This window comes from Lepidochelys kempii, chromosome 4 (genome assembly GCF_965140265.1).
Source record: "Lepidochelys kempii isolate rLepKem1 chromosome 4, rLepKem1.hap2, whole genome shotgun sequence".
NCBI lineage: Eukaryota > Metazoa > Chordata > Testudines > Cheloniidae > Lepidochelys > Lepidochelys kempii.
The window spans coordinates 8936142-8956937 of NC_133259.1; the positions used below are offsets into that span (position 1 = coordinate 8936142).

Consider the following 20796-nt stretch of genomic DNA (forward strand, 5'->3'; position numbering starts at 1 on the left):
AGTATCTCTTAGGATGCTGCTTAAGAATTTGGTTTACTGAATCATTACAAGCATTCTGCAGTTCCTCTGCAGACTTAGAAATGAGGGTCATCATAAGTTCAGTCTTTCGAGGCAATTAAAACTTGTCTAATGATTCCTTTGTAGGCTTAACGCTGGCAGATCTTGTGTTTCCATGGTAAGTCTTTGTGGCGAATATTATTATTTTGTATTATCATAGCGCCTAGGAGCCCTAGTCATGGACCAGGGCCCTATTGTGCTAGGTACTGTATAAACACAGAACAAAAAGTCAGTCCCTGTGCCAAAGAACTTACAACAAAGGCAACTGACAGATAGACCGGGAAATACAAGGAAACAATGAGACAGTATTGGTCAGCATGATGAGCTGTGACCTGAGCACACCAACAGCCGAACCATTGTCAAGGTTTCTGTGGGCTTCACAGCAAAGAAGAGTTTGAAGAAGGATACTCCCTGAAAGGAATAAATGTCTCCCCTTGGTAGACTAGAAGGGCCACACAGTGGAATGCTGCTAAACTGCACTGAAATGCACCTTAAATCCATTTGGAAAATGGATTTTGGGGTGTATGTGTTTGGGGTTTTTTTTGTTTGTTTTTTTAAGCACAGACCAATGAGAGTCTGCTGCTGTGCCAGGGGCAGGGCTAATCTGGTGATGTGATATATGTCCTATGGGCTAGTACAGGGGTGGGCAAACTTTTTGGTCTGAGGGCCACGTCTGGGTATGGAAATTGTATGGCGGGCCACGAAAGATCACAAAATTGGGGGTTGGAGTGCGGGAGGGGGTGAGGGCTCCGGCTGGGGGTGCGGCCAGAAATGAAGAGTTCAGGGTGCGGGAGGGGGCTCTGGGCTGTGGTAGGGGATTGGGATGCGGGAGGGGATGCATGCTCCGGCTGGAGGTGTTGGCTCTGGGGTTGGGCCAGGGATGAGGGGTTTAGGGTGCAGGAGGGTGCTGCAGGCTTGGGGTGGAGCAGAGGGGTTTGGAATATGGGAGGGGGCTCTGCGCTGAGGCTGTGATGTGGGCTGGGGGTGCGGGTTCCAGAGTGGGGCCAGAAATAAGGAGTTCAGGGTGCAGGAGGGGGCTCCAGGCTGGGGCTGAGGAGTTCAGGGTGTGGGGGTGGGTGAGGGCTCCAGCTGGCGGTGAGGGCTCTGGGGTGGGGCTGGGGATGAGATGTTTGGCGTACAGAAGGGTTTGGGGAAGGTTCCGGGCTGGGACCGAGGGGTTCAGAGGGTGGGAGGGGGATCAGGCTGGGGCAGGGGGTTGGGGCGCGGGAGAAAGTCAGGGATGCAGGTTCTGGGCGGCGCTTACCTCAAGCAGCTCCTGGAAGCAGTGGCATGTTCTCCTTCTGGCTCCTACATGGAGGCGTGGCCAAGCGGCTCTGCACACTGCCCCGTCCGCAGCTGCCGCCCCCGCAGCTTCCAGAAGCAGCAGCATGCTGCCCCCACCCCCCCGACTCCTACGTGGAGGCACGGCACTGGCAAGACAGCTCTGCGTGCTGCCCCGTCCACAGGCGTCACCCCTGCGGGTCCCATTGGCCACAGTTCCTGGCCAATGGGAGCTACAGAGACGGTGCTTGGGGTAGGGGCAGCGTGTGGAGCCCCCTGGATGCCCCTACACATAGGAGCCGGGGCGGGACATGCCGCTGCTTCCAGGAGCCACAGCATTGGAGTATGTGTGATTAGTCGTGATTCCCCTGAATAGACCCATTTCACAGCTACCTGCATTTCTAGGTTTGTGTTTATCATGGGCACCTCAATTTCACTGTCACTGAACTCCATGCTGAGGCGGGGATGTTCGAAGTGGAAAGTGCTGGGGAAAGCTCTCTGGAGGAGTTTCTTGCTGTTTCTAATAGGCGTCATAATCATCAATCCCAATTATTGCCTTGGACCTTGTAAGTGGAGAGAATTCATTTGTTGTTTGCTTGTCCTTTTTGGAATTTGTAGCTTTCCCATTTTTACCTGGCTGTTTATAGAATGAATATATGATCAGTCCCACCCCATGGACCAACTGTAGGCAGAGGGCAGTTCTCTGCAAGTGCTGTAACAGGCCAAGAATGGTGAGCTGTTCAGCTGTGCTACATAACTCAACAACTGTCTGGTTTAAGGCTGTCTCCTTACTTATAGTCCTAGATTATAAAGCCAGAAGGCACCATTAGATCATCTAGTCTGACCTCCTGTGTAACACAAGCTGGAGAATTTAATCCGTTCAGCCATTTATTTGAGCCCAGTAACTGACTGAAGCGTAACTTCCAGAGAGAGAGATCCAGTCCATAGGAGACTGGGACCTCCCAGTTCTTGCTTTTAGACCGTCACGCCTTCCTCTTGTATCCTGATCATAACAACTGTACTCGGACTGTGAAGTTGCAGGGGAGTGGGAAAGGAAAGCCTGGAGTAGGAAAAGTTGTGCTTAAAGGAAGGGGCGCAGTGCAAGTGTGTTGCTTGAGTTTCATGGGACGGTCCTGCCTTGTGCCCTTCTCCCTCCCTGTACAGTGAGGCGGGGTGGGTAGGATATATCCCCAAAGCTGTGGAAGTGGGGCACGAAGTGAGTGCATCACACACCTCCTCTGGGACCCTCCTACACACAGGGTCCAGCCTGAGCCCGGAAGTCTACACAGCAATGAAATAGCTCTGCAATCGGCTTGCAGGGGTCAGCAGTGTTTTTTTCTTTGCTGCATAGACATTCCCTGAGGCAGCATGAGTACATAGGCCCTAACCCAGGGGTGGCCAACCGGAGCCTGAGAAGGAGCCAGAATTTACCAATGTGCATTGCCAGAGAGCCACCGTAATAGGTCAGCAGCCCCCCTCTTACATTGTGTGTGTGTTTCCTGTAGTGTCTTGGAGTAATCTGCGGATTCCAGGTGTACTCCAGAGACTGGGATTTACCTACCTTGTGGTTGCCGTCTTAGAACTCGGGTTTGCTAAAGCGGTGGCTGAGAATGATCCGTTGGTGAGTGATCCTTGGCTATAGCTCTGTCTTCGATGATGCTGGAGGGGCAGGCTGTAAACACATGTAGGATACACAGCACCATCACATTTGCCTCTTGCACGTGCAGTCTGTTGCTAGATGGTCGCCCCTCCCGTGCCTGCCACTGTATTCCTGTCTCCGGCAGCTCTTGTGTGGTTTTCGGAGCCCTGCTGCACAAGATTAATATCTGTTTAACTGTACAGAGCAGTGCAAGGGGGTTGCTCAGGAACTGAGCAGAGCAGGGTGCATTTCAACTACTCCGCATGGCTAGCCCCAGCTTGGTTGCCATATAAAGGATTATAGAGGTCCTTACGAACTCACTCCTTCCTGATCTGCAATCAATGCCTCTTGGATTCCAAGGGTGCTGAAACACAGGTGTAATTTTGAACTCTAAATTCAGTCCACTGTCCACTTCAAGGCTCCAAATGCCTCCCTCTTCTAGAATTGTTGCATGTCAGTCTGAGCACCACCCTCTGGGCCAGAAGGCAAGGCAGACAGACCGGGCAGTAATGCCCTAAGAAAGCAGGGCTTAGCAGAAACACACTAAGCATGCTGGGACATGACCCTTTCCAATCACTTATAGTGCTTTTATTTTAATCTTTCTGACCCCCAACTGAGCCAAGCAAGGGTTTAGTCCATGCTGAATCCAGAGTTTCAAATTTCACCCACTTTAGCATAGCTAGGATTTGTACAACAAGGAAAAGTGCCTTGTTTTCCTGTCTGTGACGCACAGTCTGCAGAAAGGATTTTGCTCAGACTTTCAAAACAAAATCACTTTTGAAGGCAAACCTGGTGAATGTCAGTTTCAGACATTGTGGGTGTGTGAAAATGATGTTACAATGGAAAGCCTTGCAAACTCTGCAGTTATCACTCCCAACCATCTGCAGTGCCAGGGGACTGTTCGAAAGTGAAAGGTGTCTTTTCCCCAAATGCTCAGTGATCATTTGCCAATTAGTTTTCCTTTTCTTCCCTACCTCTTAAGCAGGAGACCCCGTATTTTGCCCTGCGGGATATCCTGCTCTACTGGCCACAGTGGGTTTTCATTCTGACGCTGGAGGCGATTTGGCTGGGTTTGACCTTCCTGTTAATTGTACCTGGCTGCCCAAAGTAAGTTGAATGCTTGGATTCCTTTTCCTTTGGGTGCTTTCTGTGTGATGTCAGGGGTTATTCTGCTGCATAGGAACCATGTTTCAGTGTGTCTAGCTCTGAGTCAGTAGGAAAAGGGGGTTTCTCAGTGAAACATCCCTTTCCCCACTTTGCAGTGAAGTACTTGGCTTTATGTAGAGGACATCTTTATTACTCACCTAAGTAAGAAGCAGGTTTAAAATCTCCCTCTGAGGTTCTCCTATGGTCTCCATCACTGTAGTATCTGAGCAGCTCACATCTCTCATGCATGTCTCCTCCCTGCACCCCTGGGAGGTACGGGAATGAGGAGCTCTCTTCCCGAAAGGACATCTCAACAAGCTAGTCTTTTCATATGGGCTGAGCTTTCAGGCTGCTGCTGTTGATGCTTGCTGTCTGCTGCCAGCTACATCCCTGCCGCAGCTTGTGTGCTCAGGCAGATGAGGACCTCCCCTCCTTGTAAAGAGATCACGTGCACCTGGGTCCTAGTAATGACGCGTGGTGCTTCTAGCTGAGACAGCCTGGAACTCTCCTTGCTTCTAGAAGTGCCTGGGCTTGTGGGATGCTGGATGGGGACCTTACTAAGCCTGTTCAAAGTACCTTGTTCATCTCTATGCCCCTTCTCAATGAGCTGCTTTCTGAGTGCAGTCAGCATTGGAGATGTCCTCCCCTGCCAGTGCTTGCTTCCCCAGCCACTAGCCTCAGGTGCTGACTAGTCATGTGTGGCCTCTTCTTGCCATTTCCAAGTACAGTCTCTGTTTGACACTGGCTGAGGGTCTCATAGCATCAAGGCACTGGGTTCTGGGGGATTTCTTGTTAACAGCACGTAGCTGCCCACCACGGAGTTTTGTTAGCCACTTGTTTCCAAGTGGCTGCAGCCTGAGGGGTCTCTTGGAGCTCCCCTGTGTTGTCCTTACTGCTGTGGGAGTCCGTGAGCATTTCCTTGCCTTTCGGCACCGATGCTGCACTGGCTTGTTCTGTATTCGGCACATTGTATTCACCCCTGTGCGTCAGACCAGAGGAAGACTCTGCAGCATAAAAAGCTGGGCTGAGTTCCACTGTGCATTGTACCTTCCCAGGGGCTCAAGAGCTGGATTTGCTGGGGGGGGGGGGCGAGGGACGAGGGGCTGGGCTGGTGGCTGGGAAGGTGAGCTCTCCCTTTTGGAGTTAAGGGCAAGGCTGGGCAGTGCTGGGCTTTGGCTGCCCTGGTGCTATGGCTTGTTGACAGTTGATCTTGTCTTGATCAGCCTGAGTCTGGCACGTGTCTAGTTTGCCTGTGGGGATTGGCAGTTACAGAGCGCACTGGTGGTAACTAGTTACCAGGTGCTCTGCTTTCCAGGCATTGGCCAGTGTCTCCTCTGGGTTACCCTTCCCCTTGCGACCTGTACCAGGGAAGGAGGTAGTTCGGTGTATGACCTGATTGCCTGTGGGGGTGAGTTTCTGCTTCAGCAGATCCCTAAAGAGCAGCAAAACTTAGCATTGTTGTTCATGCTTAAGCCTTTCAACAGAATAGCGCTGCAAAGACCCATGGCCTTTTGCTTCCTTTCCAGTGGTTACCTTGGCCCCGGTGGCATTGGGGATTTTGGAAAATATCCCAATTGCACCGGAGGAGCAGCCGGTTATATTGATCACTTGCTCTTGGGAGAAAAGCATATTTACCAACACCCATCATCCAATGTGAGTGGCTCTGACTTGCACATAAACCATTGACTTGCTGCAGAGTTAGGTTCTGTGTTTAACATGTCAACAACTTTAATATAAAATTAGCTAAGTTTTCAAGAAGAAAAAGCTACTTCCTTCTTTAAATGCCAACGCTCCCACTCTGTCTGGGATGTGACAGCTAAGAGGGGCTCTTCCTTGCTTAGAAGCTCTCTCCGAAACTTAGTTGACAACTCTGGTGGTACCACTGTGGGAGGTGGAAAGGCTAGACTTGGGAACTGCTGTGGATGGGTGGGGCTGGCCTGGCCTATCTGCAGCTCAGCAAGTTCACCAGCTTTACATCAGCAGCACACTGGCCTGGGGGCTGTGGGGAGAGGGTTCTGCTCCAAAGACCATTTCCTTGGGCTGTGTTCTGAGGAGGGATTGTCATACAGTGTAAATGGAATGATTTCAATGTGAAATCTAAATCTGGCATTGACAACAGTCAGGTTTCAGCGGAGGGCTGGGGAAATGGCCCCAGGGTGAGAGAGGGGAGAAGGAAGTTCAGGGCTGGGTGCATATCTTTTTAATCCTAAATCTCTCTTTCTGCAAGGTGCTCTACCAAACAACAGTGGCCTATGATCCCGAAGGCATCTTGGGAACAATTAATTCAATCTTCATGGCGTTTTTGGGACTTCAGGTACCGTCTTTGCTTTTTGAACCTACATTGTCAGCAAGCCTTCGTCTCCCAGAAACAACTGAAGGTGTTTTGTCAAAGGTGGGGGTAAGGGGAAAAAGAGCTTTTCGAGCTGGAGTGGCAGCATCTTCTCTAGAGGTAAGGTTGCAGTCACAGTTCCATTATAAACTAGCCAAACCCTCTGAAAACCTCCTGAGTCCAAGTTGGCAGGGCAGGAGGGGCCAGCTGGCAGAGGCTTTAAATCAAAATTTGAGGTACATTGACCTGCGTGATTCTGAGGTTTAAAAAAACCAGGTGTTTTGCTCAGTTCTTGAAACCCTTGTTTGTCCTATCTGGGGAGGCCTAGAACCATCGCACCAGTGGCTTGTGGTGAGGTCTGGCAATCACTCGTAGCAGCTGGCTGCTCAGGGGTTCTGAAAGTAAGACTAAAAATGGACTCAGGCTGTTAAATTTAAGCTCATATGTTAGAGAACCTTGGCTGTGGTGTTTCCATCACCGTCCTCATCTCTCAAATGCGCTTAGCACCTGTCGTATGTGTTCGTTTTCCAGAATAGGCGACGGCGCGTTGCCACTCAAACCATTAACATGTCAAAAGTTCCCTCGTAGCCTGTCACTGTCACTTAAAACCGAAAATAACTAGGGGGGTCTCAGATACTAGGTGTGGGGAACAACCTTGTAGTGGCTGACTTTAGATATGTGTATCTGGACTTAGGTGTGATATCCAACCGCCCTAGTTTGTCAGGTAGAATGGCACGCTGCATATCCCATGGAGGAAAGGAGTTCTGCATTGTCCATGGGGTGCCATTAGTTGTGTCTGAATATGAGTTTGAGAAATCGGCTACGTGGATTGGAACTGAAAGGGAGTGTGTGTCCTGAAGGGTCAAGGAGTGCTTTTGGGTATAATGGTATATAGGTGGCAAGGCATGGCCATTTAGGTTGGTGAAAATGTTAATGTTGCCTTGATTGTTCTGGATTTTCCTTATTTTTTAGTTGCCTTAATAGGAGCTGCACTGGAGCAGCTGTAAAAGTTGTGTGGGTGTAGTTACTCACATGGGGTAGAAATCAGAATTTTTTTGTTGCTAAACAAACATCACTTGTTTTTCACCTGAATGCATTCTCCTAGAAGAGTTCCTAATCTCGGTCTTCCAACTGCTTAGCACAAATAAAGCAGTTTAAGCTTCTCCATTCTACTGCAAGTGGCTGGTGGAAAATTCCTGGTATGTTTACTGGTTTTTATGCCTTTGTTTTTTATAGGCAGGAAAAATATTCTTGTTTTACAAAGACCAGCACAAGAAGATAATGAGTAGGTTTTTTATATGGAGTGTAGTCATGGTAAGTAACATCTTTTCTTAGAAGTTTAAATTACTCATTAACAACCACATCTTTTCATGCAGCACAAGCTTTCTATTTCTAAGATGTGCTGCAGTGAAAGTTCATATAAACTCCAAACTCATTATTTCAGGGGATTATTTCTGCTATCTTGACAAAATGCTCTAAAGATGAAGGGTTTATTCCTGCAAATAAGAATCTATGGTAAGTAGAGACATGTAACTTTTTACTATTCAATGTGTTTCTCTCCAGCTATATGGACACAATGTATTTAACTGTAGCAACATCAGTCCATATTGAACTTCTCTAAATATACTTTTATATTCCCATTGAAAATATGTAGGTCAATCTCTTATGTGACAACCTTGAGCTGCTTTGCCTTCATGCTTTTATTGCTGATATACTATCTTGTGGATGTCAAGAGATGCTGGTCAGGTGCTCCATTTTTCTACCCAGGTCAGTAAACTCAAGCATATTTAGTTATCTGTGATGCAATAGGTGGTTTAGTCCTGTCCTTATCAGTAAAATTAACATTCTGTTGCCATGTCAAGCAGCAAGACCTACTGCTAAAATGTTTCCCTTCAAGAATAGTTTTGCAATGAAAAACCTTTGATTAAAAAAGATCCTTAAACTTTGATTTAATTAAAAAACTACATTCTCTACATGTTCATACTGCTGTTGGGAGGCAGGTAAGAATTATTAATCACTCTTTAGCTGTGAAGTCAGAGGGGTAAAGTGACTTATTCAAGGCTACAGGGCAAGTTAGTGACAGGAACAACTTGTCTTTGATGCTTAGGATTTCCTGATTCCCTTTCCCGTAAATACTCTGCCAGCCCCTGCTGCTACAGCTTGCTCTTAGAATGCAATGGAGTATAGAATTGTTTTCTTTGTGTTTATTTTAAGGAATGAACTCAATCCTGGTCTATGTTGGGCATGAAGTATTTGAGAACTATTTCCCTTTTAAGTGGAAGATGAAGGACAGTCAGTCCCATGGGGAACACTTGGCTCAGAACCTGGTTGCAACATCAATCTGGGTCATCATATCGTATTTACTCTACCAGAAAAGGATATTCTGGAAAATCTGATTAGGTTAATGATGGTCTCTTCTGGGAGATAAGATATTGAAGTTGGACTCCCCCGAGATGATGCCATTTCTGGTGGGATTCATTACTAAAAAGGGCTCATGTGTTCAGTTTACATTTCATGGGGAACGGGAATGGAGACTTTCTGGTGCCTAAGGGACAGTATCGTACTGTTTAGCCAAAACACAGGAACTTGCCTGACCTGTGTTGTCTGCCTGTCTTTGTACACAGTACTATGTTTCAGTGCACAGCATGCCGCTATTCTACCTACAATAAACAGATCACCATATTGGATAGCCCTTAACACCTGAACAATTTTAAGACAGTTCTGGCAAGTTGAAGCGTCTTTCATAAAGGGAACTGATATAGATGCTCTGGCTTAACATTTCAAGCCATTACAAACTGACTTTATATGGACCGTGTAGATGGCACAGGTTTTGCCAAACTAGATTTACTTCAAGGCCCTTAACCTCCTTTCAAAGCAACATTCCATGGTAGTCAATGGGAGCCTGATTCAGCCCAACCAGGAAGACTAATGCCACCGATGTTCAATGTAAATTTAGTCTGTTAAAGTGCTTCCTTAGCTGCAATTCTCACACCATGACTCCAGAATAGCTATGGAAGCTACACAAACATTTGACTTCTCAAAGAATTTTCAAATGATTTATTTATAAAATTTGTCTGATCTACCAAAATAAGATTAAGTATGAACTTCAGTTTACATGTACTCTAGGACCGAGTCCCATAACAACATGAGCATGATTAGTTTAGAACAGTCCCTTTGCAACAGCTATGTTGTGTTAAGAGTATATAATACAGCCCTCTGCTTTCTCAGCAAGACACCCTGCTGCACTGTCTGCTCCACTCAGGCCAGCGTCTGAAGTAGCAGTATCTTCTCATTAATGCAGAATCTGTGTAACACCACCATCAGATTCTCCCCGCAGCGTGAGACTTGGCGCTCCATAGCCAAGCGGAAATCCTCTTTGACCCCTTTAGTTATTCCCCGGGTTACTGTGTGATGCCTGAAGTCATCAAGGAAACAAAAGATGACAAAGGAGAATTACTCTGAGCAATAGATGAGGCCTTCATACACACACTTTATTTCAAAGTGCTGTAACATCTACCTTCCATCTCTGAAGAGAGTTAAGATGTTTTCTATACTTTCAAGTGTTCATTTGCTTACTTGAATTTTAAGACAGTTTTGGGATCTTTAAATGCCTTTAGTCTAATGCTTAAATCATCAAGTGTCACTGGTTTTAGCTAGGAGGAATGTCCACTCACTATTCCATGCGGCAACCACCGCCCTCCCCCCCAGCAGTGCTTGTCCTGCACTAGGAAGGAAATCGCTCCCAACAACACTTCCCCATTCTAATCACTGTCACTGCAGTTGCAGAGACAAAAGTACAAAAGAGACTAACAAAAGTTTGAGTTCCCACCCCCGCAGCAGGGGGGAATTGGACCTGCCATGGGTTTATCAGGAACAGCAGCATGAAGCTTGCTAGGCTTTTGTCTGTTTCACTTCACTGCTGCTGTGGGGAAGCTCTGAGGGTGGGTGCAGAAGCGCACATACAAGCCTGGGGGAGCTGATCAGACACTTACACTAACCCAGGAGGCAGTGAGTGCCTTATGTCTAGTATCAGACGGAGGTCAGCAGCTCTCGCTGGAGTTGTCTGTCAGCTTCCAGGCAAAGATCAAAGGTTTCTTTTGATTACAAGTCCAAGACTCATACTTGGAAAAAGCACAATGGTTCTGGTACGGCTGCAACCAAAGTGGTTCTAGCCAGAGCAGGTCATGTGATATCAGCTGTTAATCAGACTGCCATTCTAAGGTCTGTTTTTGCCCCTCAACACCCATTTCCATTCACACAATTTCAGAGCCCACTGTCCTGAACTGCTGCTGTCAGAGAAACGTTCTATAACACGTGAACACTGGGATTCCAAGCTTCACTCGCACTGGGCTTTTAGTGTGGCAGTGGGTTGGGTTTTTTGGCAGTGGTCCAGGACTGAATATAGAGTCCCTGACCTTGTATCATTAGTCCCTGCTCTGGGAGGAGGAGGGAGTTGCTGTTTAGCAAATGCCTCAGCACAAATGGGCTCTGGGGGAGAGTCCTGGTGGGAGAGTCAGTGAATTGCTGAAGTTCAGGGAGTAGGAAGGAACTAGGAGCAAATCCAGTTAAAGCGAGGATGGAAAGAGGCAACAACCCATACATATCCAGAGCTGGGGGAGGGATCAGCCGAAAGGAACGATCTAGAAATTAAACCCCCCAATGAAGCACTGTCCTAAACCAAAACCAGCTATTTAAGTATTTTATCTCCTACACTGAATATTTGTATCAACAAATCGCTCCCTCTCAAAAGGAGAGAGAAAACTTCCCTGGCAATTAAATTAAATAGCAAGTCTATTTTAATACTTTACACAGAAATAGCAAATGGCTCTGCTAGCACTCAACTTAAAGGGAACTAATATCCAGACATCAACTCTTAACATAGTAGAAAATGATTTTAATATGGATATCTTGTTATGACTTTTAATGCTAATGGGAGCCAGGCACTAAAATGCTAACAAGTGGTGCTGAAAATAGAGCTCTGTACATTCAGCTTATGGGACAATCCTGCTTTCCATTCTCACTGCCTCAGTTTCTCACAAGCATTGATGACAGTGGTGGGCTGCACACTCAGCTCCTATCCAAGACCAGATCTACACTACAGACCTATATCAGTATAATTACGTCGCTCAGCGGTGTGAAGAATCCATACTCCCGAGCAACACAATTATACTGCCCCATGTAGACAGTGCTATGTCAAGGGGAGAGTTTTTCCCATCAACATAGCTACCACCTCTCAGACAGGTGGATTAACTATGCCGACGGAAGAAGTGTCTTCACCAAAGTGGTGCAATTGTGCCACTGTAGCGCTTTACGTGAAGACAAGCCCTTAGGCTATGTCTACACTTAAAACACCACAGCAGTACAGGTGCACCTCTGCAGCGGTTCAGTGTAGACACTCGCTACAGGGATGAGAGGGGTTCTCCTATTGCTGTAGTTAATTCACCTCTCCAAGGCAGTAGCTAGGTCAGCAGAAGAATTCTTCCGCTGACCTAGTGCTGTCTACACCAGGCATTAGGTCAACTTCACTACATCTCTTAGGAGCGTGGATTTTTCACACCCACCCCCACCCTGAGAGATGTAGCCATGCCAGTGTAAGTTTTCAGTGTCCATCAGCCACCAGGAACACAAAATATCAACACAAAACTCATAATACTGACTATTACTAGCAGCATGTGGCAGAAGCCAGTGTTTCTGACTTAACAGCAAAGTACGCATTGAAGAAAATTCTCAACTGCAACCAATTTGGTTGAGGAAAAAAGTTATTACAAGTAGATCCAATAGGGTAGTAATAAGTCTTGAGAAGCATTTTAGTAAGTTGACTGGACTTCTGTATCATCTGATCTGAATCCCTGTATTTTTGTTTGAACTCGACAGTGATTAATAAATTGAAGAACATATACACATTTGGCAACTTATGGAAAAAAATAAATGTTACACTAGTACAACATGGTTTCCCAAAGAAAGTAGGCACAAATGAAAAACAAAAAAAACCATGAATAAAAGTACTGAATAACAAAGAGCTGAAAACCATGGGCAGTAAAAATATGTTGACAAAACACAGCACACTATGAGCAGGGTTTTTCCGCTTGGTACCTGTCAGCAGTCTGTATGCTGGGCTGTAGTACAGGTATGAACTCCTGCTGCAGTAACCCCATGGGAGGGCTAGAAGTCCTTTAAAAAACAGCAAACAGCAGCATTCAAAAAACCACACTGACTCCCCTGTGCTGCAAAACAACTCTCCAGAAAGAGATACAGAAGAGAACTGGAGGGAGATCACAGTGCGACCAACTGTTCAGCTAAAGTAAGGGGAGGCGAGAAGGCCAGAGCCCCCTCTACCCATCACTCTAGCACACCCACAATAGACCATTCCAGGGCTTATCATGCCACAAGTGGGTGGAAATACAATCCAATGTACAGCAGTGCTTTCTGGGATGTTTTCCTCAGCACCCATAACACTGATTTTAGTGAAGAGCAGCAGGAGACCATTTTGGAAAGTTGAATGGGAAAAGGGAGGATGCTGTAGCGAGAAGGGTGACACGCTGTTGATCCAGATTTCCGCTCTGTTTTTAAGCAGTACAATGGGGAGTATCAGACAATTTACCTCTATGCAATGGAGAACTGAGCACATGTAATTATTACTTACCTGTAATCTCTCTTCTCTGCAGATACACATCTCAGCAAATTACTACTCGTAGGTATTTGCTTGTTCACATGGCCATGACAGGAGCTCCCTTAGCTCAATGTTCTATGTGGTAGGACATACAAGAGACAGCTTTGTGCCCTCCTTCCTCCCCAGTGAGGAATTTCGCCTGGGCCAGTAATCTATTCCTTTTGGGCAGGAGGCAAAATTACTCTATAATAGATGGACATTCTTTAAATGTATATATCAGCAATGCCAAGTAAGAGAATGTTGAGTCACCAGGGAGCAGTAATCTGCTGAGGTGTATATCTGCAGAGACCAACAAGAGATACCAAACAAAGCAAATCCCCATTCTTAGAGACTAAAAAAGCTGCAAAGATGACTCTCAAGAAAAAACAGTGCAACCAAAATAGCAATAAACTGTGCGCTGCATACCTTTAATAGCAAGAATGACACAAACCTTATCCTGGTATGTGGAGAGAGAAGATACTGCCCTAAAGAAAACAGCATGCAAGAAGGGACACAATCACAGAAAAGAGTGTTTTGGGGCCCGTGATGTCAGGCAGTGTTTCTATAAACTTGAGGAGAAGCAAAATCCCCTTTGGCCTGAGGCTGAATGGAAGCAATGTTGCTCAGAAAATGTGCCAAAAGCACCATGGGGCTGCTTTGCACATCTCTTGAATGGACACATAGCAGAGCTTGTGGCCTGCAGGAGAACACCAGTAGACCTGCCAGGCTGTAGCAATGAGATACAATCAGAGAGACAGTTCTTTCCCAGTACATACTGAATCGATGTAAATTAAAAGTAGCTGGTTTTGGCATTCTCCAAGTAAAAGTCTAGGGAGCTTTGGCAGAGTTTGTGGAGAAGGGTTTTGCTGGGGTAAGCCATGGCAGGCTGCTGGATTGGCTCAGACAGAACGCTGTCACCAGGTCTGCGAGGAATGCAGAACGCTAGCGTTGCCTGCTCTTTGAACAACTGCATCAGGCACAATGGCCCCAAAGTTCACTCACTCTGTGGGCTAAGTCGTCACCACCCCTGGGAAAAGTGCCCTACCTACCTGTAATGAACTCACAGGTATTATTAAGTGTCTCACCGGGAGCTTTCAGCAGCTTAGTTAATGAATATTCCATTACACGCTGGACTTCAATGCAAGACAAGAAATGCACAGAGTCCCTCCTGAACTTAACAAGAGGTGACTTATCAGTTACTCTGGTGGGATACATTTCCTCATGCTTTTAGGGTGCAAGCACCTTTGCAGTGCTATGAGCTTAGAACCATCAAGAAGAGTACTGCTGACTAAGGCTGTATATATGCCCTTCCTCATGCAACTGAAATGTCATAGCAAGATTATCGAGGGATCCACAATCCTATTGGCTGATCCATTACTTCCAGCAGAGGGACTCCTACAAGCTGGTCAAACCTGCTGGCAACAGTATATTTCCTTTCAAGTAAGGAAGCTAGCAATGACTTGTGGGCAGTGTCCAACCCCCCACTTACAAGGCTTCTGAATAAAGAAACATCTTGTTCCTCTGTGCTTGCTTATGTAAAATACAGTGACACACAAAATCGTGTCCGTCACAGATGGCAGAGACTTACTAGACTGCGATCAACTTCAGATGAATTCCTGTGATGCTTCCTTTGCTATTCGCCATTTTTCAGCCAAATGCATTGGCATTTTCAGTCTAGGACATGAGCAAGGCTGGTTCCAGAGCTGGAGTGTTGATGAAAACTGAGTTAGCTATTCTTCTGTCTAAGGCGCTTAAGTTCTTGAGGAGGAACTTAGCTACACCACCAAAGATTATTCTCTCTCCAAAAAGTATGCCCTTTCCCAATGCCCAAGCCCTTCATCCTCTCCAGAAGTCAGGCTTTAGGCAATCTGGCTACATGGGAACTCCACACATCATCTCTCCTTACAGCTTGTGTGGATGTGTCTCAGCAAGGAGAGGATTATGATAATCAAGCACAACAGCTTGTGCCATTTGGAGGCCAGAAGGCCAACATTACAGAAACCTGCACTCAGAAAGAGGAGCTTCAGGTTCTTGTTAAACTCCAAGACTTGCTGAAGGGAGCGTGTGGAAAGTGATATCTGTATGTAGCAGTCTGAAAAAGTAACTTAATCCTGCGAGTAAACTTTGATAACTGTTAGCCAAACAAGGTGCAACTTTGTAAGAGAAGCCTTCTGTGCAATCAACTTGAAGGCTGCAAACTCAGGACAGCAGGGCTGGGGAATCAGAACCTAATGTGGCAATCAACGAGTCAGAGAGGTGGCCGGATCCAACTGCATAGCTACAGAGAACAAAGCCCTTTTTAAAAAACAAAACAAAACCGAGACTAAGCTCAACACTTTAGTTGAAGCAATGCCTTGCGTAATGAGGATTCTGTCATGCATCACTTGTTGGGTGCATTGAAGCAACAAGGATGCAGAGGTCTTGGTGCAGAATGGCATCAGACACAGTTTTAATCTGCACACTTTGGTGCAGTGGAATGGGAGCTACACAATCTCTCCTGTCAGATCTGCACCCTCCAGAGAGACGCCGACAGTCTCAGTGCCTGCAATGGCATCTTGACTTGGACTCTTGAGACTTTTTGTGCTAGCTTTGTAGCTGAGTTAGAAGAATTATCAGAATAGGGCTTTGAAGAGCCCTTCTCAGGAACTGAGAACTTATAGTTAGATCTGTGAGCACATCTGACAGTTCAGCCAGTTTATTTCTAGACTCCAGGCATGCATGTCTAAGAGACACACAGCATGACCACACAACAATATTTGAAGTTACTGGTTTTGCTTTGCCACCTGAAAGTCATGGGAAGGAGTCAAAAGTCTCCAGAATAGTGCTGAGCAAAAATCTCAATGTATCAAGCAATAGTTACAATACCCAGGCTTGATGTCAAGAAATGCTCCAGTGGATAAGAAGCAACATGGCACAAAACTCCACTAAGGTCAACAGCCTGTGGGCAGATAAACAAAGGTCCATAAAGAGGAAGCAGGATGGGGAGCCCATAGTTTGTTGTCTGCACAGGGGGTGGAGGCAGACAACGCTGGAGAATTCCAAGAATGATGGTCCTCGCCCCTGCATGCAGCCAAACCTCTTGGTCCTGCCTCAGTGCTCCTGGGAGAAGTGCAGACCGTCAGTCAGGGAAAGGACAGGAGAATAAAGGTGCTGCAGAAAGTGACCTCCATGCCCTGGGAGTGATAATGCAGAGAGGCCTCCAAAAGATGCTTGAAGGAGAGCAAGTAAAGGTGGCATGAGCCCTGGGGACATCAACCTGGACACCACTGCAAGTCTGTGCCTCAGTGGCAGTCAAAATATACACCAGGACAAAGGATATTGTGAGGGGCAGAAGCCATCCAGAGACACATTGCAAAGAAATGTCACTGTCCCCAAGAGCTTTTCACTGACTGCAATCAGAAAGGAATTAATTACAGGAGCACAGGAAGCAGCCAAGTATCATAGTAGTGGTGGCAAGACACATCTCAGCTGGGTCCAGTGGTTTAGAACTTTGACCTAAGGGAACTCGTGCTGAGCCCAAGCCAGGTGGCCATCTTCTGAACAGTGAAGTTCTGTACATTTCAGCATTAATGTGACACATAAGAATCTTGCAACTTGTACATGGATCGCCTTTCCTTCGTCATTCCAAATTAAAATAGAAAACCAAAGTATTAGAGATTAGCATCTTGAGCTGCTGTGCCAATGTCAGTGTCCAAATGCTAGCCCCGTGAATTGCACATTAGGCATTTTGCCCCCCACTTATATACCTTTTTAAACCTTCTCCCTTTTGATATGGGCTCACACACCGAGAAAATACTCTGGCCTGGGGTGTGGGGCAGTCTCTTGTAAAGTCTTGGTCATCTGGCTATCGACCAGCTACCACAGGTTGTTATAGCTGAAATATGGTTCATACCCTCTCTGACAAGTCACATGTCCATAGCACATGTGTGATCCACAGCAAGCAGAGAATCCAAATCTCAAGATGGCTAACAAAAGCAAATTCCATGTCCCACCTGACCAGACTTAAGAAATCTGGTTTAGAAATAGTGGTCAAAATTTTCCAACTTGAGTACCTGAAAATTGCACCCAAATCCATATCCGGGCACCTAAGGAAATAGGTTGATTTGCAGAAATGACCGGCATCCACCACCTGCCTTAGCATTACTAGGAGCTGAAGTTACTCAGCACCTTTGAAAACCAGGCCACGCAATAGTAGGTGCCTAAATATGGACATAGGTGCCTATCTTCAGGCTTGCAAGCGTGAACATTCTGGCCAGTATTTATCATTTACTAATGCAGGGGGATGGAGAGCTATGCAAAAAGTCAGTCAAGTCATTCAAAGGAAGAGAGAGGGAGAATGCGGGGCGGGTGTTACTTTTCTGCTGAGTAGCAGCAAAATTAGACCACCATGGTCTGAAATAATTGGTTCACAAAGATTAGTTAAACTAGTGGGACAGAGTTTCAAAAGTGCTCTGTACCCACAACTGGGGTCAGATTTTTAAGAAGACATTGAGGACAGGGAGAAATTACATCAGGACAATGGGAGCTGCTGGGTGCTGAGCACTGCTGAAAATCTGATCCAGTATTTTGTGCAGGGCAGGACTGGAAACCGGTTCTCTTTGCCTGTTACTTCACTGCTGCTTACAGGAAGCCATAATCAGGGCTAAATGCATGCACCAAGTGATACACGTTAAAGGGCATACCAAATTTTGCAATCTGACTGCCTAAAGGTACATCACCACAAGACTGCAACGGCGGTTGTGCATGTACATAATATTTTTTAAACACAAACAGTAATGATTTCCATACACACTCCTTAATACATGCCTGTATTTCTACCAAACTGCGAAGTACTGCCATGGAAGTGAGATACTTTAACAAGAGGTACCTTGTTTTTTTGTTTTTGTATAGCAAATGACAGCTGATATACCCAATCAAAAACCTGTTAAACTGTGAGACATTCCAGGCATATTCCAGATTTAGAAACTTGATTCTTGCTATCTGATATTAAATTAGAAGTATTTCCCAAGCTTGTGCTAGTTTGAGAATATTAAAATACTGACTAGTGAACAGCCAATACAATAAAGGAAAACTCTGAGGATCTTGTAATTCATTCTTTCAAATTTGGTAAATGAAATATAAAAACCACAAGATCAAGATGGAAATGTTTGGATAAACTCTAGAGTTAAGTGTAGAAATCTGAATAAAGTTATAACAAAAATCTGTTTCAGTTTACACTAGGAATGAAATTTTACTCAGAAATATGTTTGAGGAGTAAAGAAAAAACAAATCTACTTTCAAGTCAAGGTGACAAAACCACGTGATAGGCAACTAACTGCCATTTATAATGTATTATTCTCAGGACAAGATTTTGGGAAATAGGAGCCTAAAGTTAGTAATTCTTTCCTTGTCATACAGTCTCATTTTCTCCTATCCTAACAGGTCACCATTACGCTCAGTGGACATAGAAAACAGTGTAACTCTGAAGGAAGGTTTATCTACAGGGGAGCTTGAAGTGCCATTCGACTGAATGGTTGAAGTCAGATGTCACTGCAGATAATCTAGTGACAGCAGTAAAGGAATGTATGTAAAAACCACTAGGGGGCCTCACCACAGATGAAAGAGGCACACAGCTCAGCACCCCTACCCCATCTCATCTCTATGGGCTAGAGTGGAATGTGACAAACATATGAATTTTACCAGCCTAAATTATAAACCCGCCAGCTATAATCCTTTATCCTTACGGCCAGCAAGGTCTTCCAAGCTACATTGCCCTCGTTGCAGCCTTTGAAGTACACAAATAGTAGCCTGTTTTCCTGAGCTCAGGAGAAGAGTAACAGGGTGTACCAGGCATTTGCTGCTCCCTGCTGAAGACCCCACCACATTGGAGCACCCCAGTGTGTCATTTTGGGGGGATGGGGGGGGGAAGAGCACAGCTTTTAGTCCTGCAGGAGCTGCCTAGAAAGGCCACCCACCATCAGCTGCAGGTAAGACCAATGAATGTTCAGTTCTCCAGTGGCAAAAAAGGCTGGGAGCTCGTAGGAACCAGTCAGGGCACAGCAGGGAGCAGCAAATGCCTAGTACACCCTGGTTGCTTCTGCCGGGGGCCAGTTCTGGGTGAAGCTGGGAGTGGAGAAGGATCTCCCCATTTTAACCCAAGAAATCTGGCCTGGTCAGAACCTGGCTGACTGCGCCTTTTGTCAGTCAATGAAATGGTTTTGTTTACTTTGTGGATTGCCGGGCCCAGGAAGATCAGCCTAAAGTGAGTATTAACGGGACTTCTGTAAGACAAGGTAAGTCTGTGAGATGCTCCATTGGCTCAGGCAAGCCCATGACCAAGAGGAATATAATTTCCTCAGAAGGGAAGTGGAAGGTTCTGGGCAAAATGCTGGTAGACAAGGTGGAACCCTGGATTCCCTTTGGGAACCAATTCTGAGGGTAGGCCAGACTGTAGCATCTAGGGAAAACTAAACGTAAGGCAAAGAAACAATTAACCCAAGTCACACCAACTAAAACTGCCACCTTGTAAGAAAGTAGCTTTTGGGATACGTCTCCCATATTGCAGTGCTGGGCCCATAAGCACATTCAGTACTGAGGAAAGAGCTCATTGGGATCTGTCTGGGTTGCTGCTGCAAAACATCACAGAAGTCTTTTTAAGCACAAGTATGATGATGTCCTTATATGGAAGAGGTCACCTTACTGCCAGGTGAGGTAAGAAGCAAAGATGCAGAGCGTCCATGGAGACTTTTCTTGAAACCACTGAGTCAGATGAAGGGACAGCTGGGATGAATACAAACCACCTACTACTGCCTGGATACTGCCAAGCTCTACCGGGGTACGATATGAGAACTGAGCTGATGTTCTGTTCTGTTGGCTGGTAGCAAACAATCTGGCACAGAACTGCTGGGGATGTGGAAAAATTCTGTAGCCTCTGTGCCTCCTGGAAGAAAGGTGCAGCCCAAACATATCAGAGTGGGGAGTGGTCAGGATCCAGAAAGAGGAAGGGTTAGTGGGGCAAAAGGAATTGGGCATCTGTACCTGTTTGCTTCCATGATACAGGAGGCAAAGTACTACCTGGACAGGAGGCCAACTAGGAAGATTCTCTCTCTTGCAATGGACAATGCTTTTCTCTTATTTCCTGGCTGGTGCAGTTAGAACACTGAGCATAATGGTTACCCAATAAGAAAGGACAGAAAGAACAACAAAATGGTATTAAACTACTGTAATTAACATGAAGCAATGCCCAGAAAGTTCCCAGGTAGCCTAGGTCTTCAGTGTTACATTTTCTAATTCCCTATATATCTGTAAAGCATGGTCTCTCCCTTACAGTACCATGCTTGGCACTGCTCTCCAGACTGGCAGCATCATAAAGGTCATCACTTTTGAGTAGCTTTATAACCATGACCAGGAGGATCAGCACCACAGATATACTGTTAAATAGTCAACTTATTACATAATAGTTTAGGAAGAGGAGTGAAAAATGTCATGGCCAAGGTTTTCAAAATCTGAAGCTTAAAGTTAGGCTCCTAAGTGCGTATTTAAACGCCAAAAGCTCTTTAAATGGGGTTTTTATAATGATCTGCGATACAGCTGGGTCAACTTCAGACTATGTTGCATATCCTTGACGAGTGCCCACTGACTTATTTTGACAGCAGGCTGTCAGTTCTCCACCTGGCTGATGATGACGCCATCAAATAGCTGGGCACATTTGCGCGC

The 20796-nt window shown here is 46.0% G+C and overlaps 3 protein-coding genes across 11 annotated transcripts in view; 1 reads left to right on the plus strand and 2 right to left on the minus strand.

The window, feature by feature from the left end:
- HGSNAT (heparan-alpha-glucosaminide N-acetyltransferase) overlaps positions 1 to 16503 on the plus strand; it is a 35636-nt gene extending 19133 nt beyond the window's left edge. For 3 of the 6 annotated variants that reach the window (XM_073340292.1, XM_073340290.1, XM_073340288.1), the window contains 10 exons: positions 145 to 175; positions 1744 to 1904; positions 2844 to 2959; positions 3960 to 4084; positions 5650 to 5776; positions 6351 to 6437; positions 7689 to 7766; positions 7897 to 7967; positions 8107 to 8219; positions 8667 to 16503. In XM_073340292.1, coding sequence (XP_073196393.1) covers positions 145 to 175; positions 1744 to 1904; positions 2844 to 2959; positions 3960 to 4084; positions 5650 to 5776; positions 6351 to 6437; positions 7689 to 7766; positions 7897 to 7967; positions 8107 to 8219; positions 8667 to 8848 — 1091 coding nt within the window. In that variant the 3' untranslated portion in view covers positions 8849 to 16503. The other 3 variants (XM_073340287.1, XM_073340291.1, XM_073340289.1) reach the window with 3 other exon arrangements.
- The window catches only part of POMK (protein O-mannose kinase), a 48155-nt gene that overhangs the window by 26354 nt on the left and 1005 nt on the right, over positions 1 to 20796 (minus strand). The gene's annotated exons all lie outside the window — the stretch shown is intronic.
- The window catches only part of INTS10 (integrator complex subunit 10), a 45577-nt gene continuing 34275 nt past the window's right edge, over positions 9495 to 20796 (minus strand). For 2 of the 4 annotated variants that reach the window (XM_073340283.1, XM_073340282.1), the window contains exons 17-18: positions 12546 to 12623; positions 9495 to 9867 (exon numbers count right to left, since the gene is read on the minus strand). In XM_073340283.1, the coding sequence (XP_073196384.1) occupies positions 9711 to 9867; positions 12546 to 12623 (235 nt within the window). In that variant the 3' untranslated portion in view covers positions 9495 to 9710. The remainder of the gene's footprint in view (positions 9868 to 12545; positions 12624 to 20796) is intronic. The other 2 variants (XM_073340285.1, XM_073340284.1) reach the window with 1 other exon arrangement.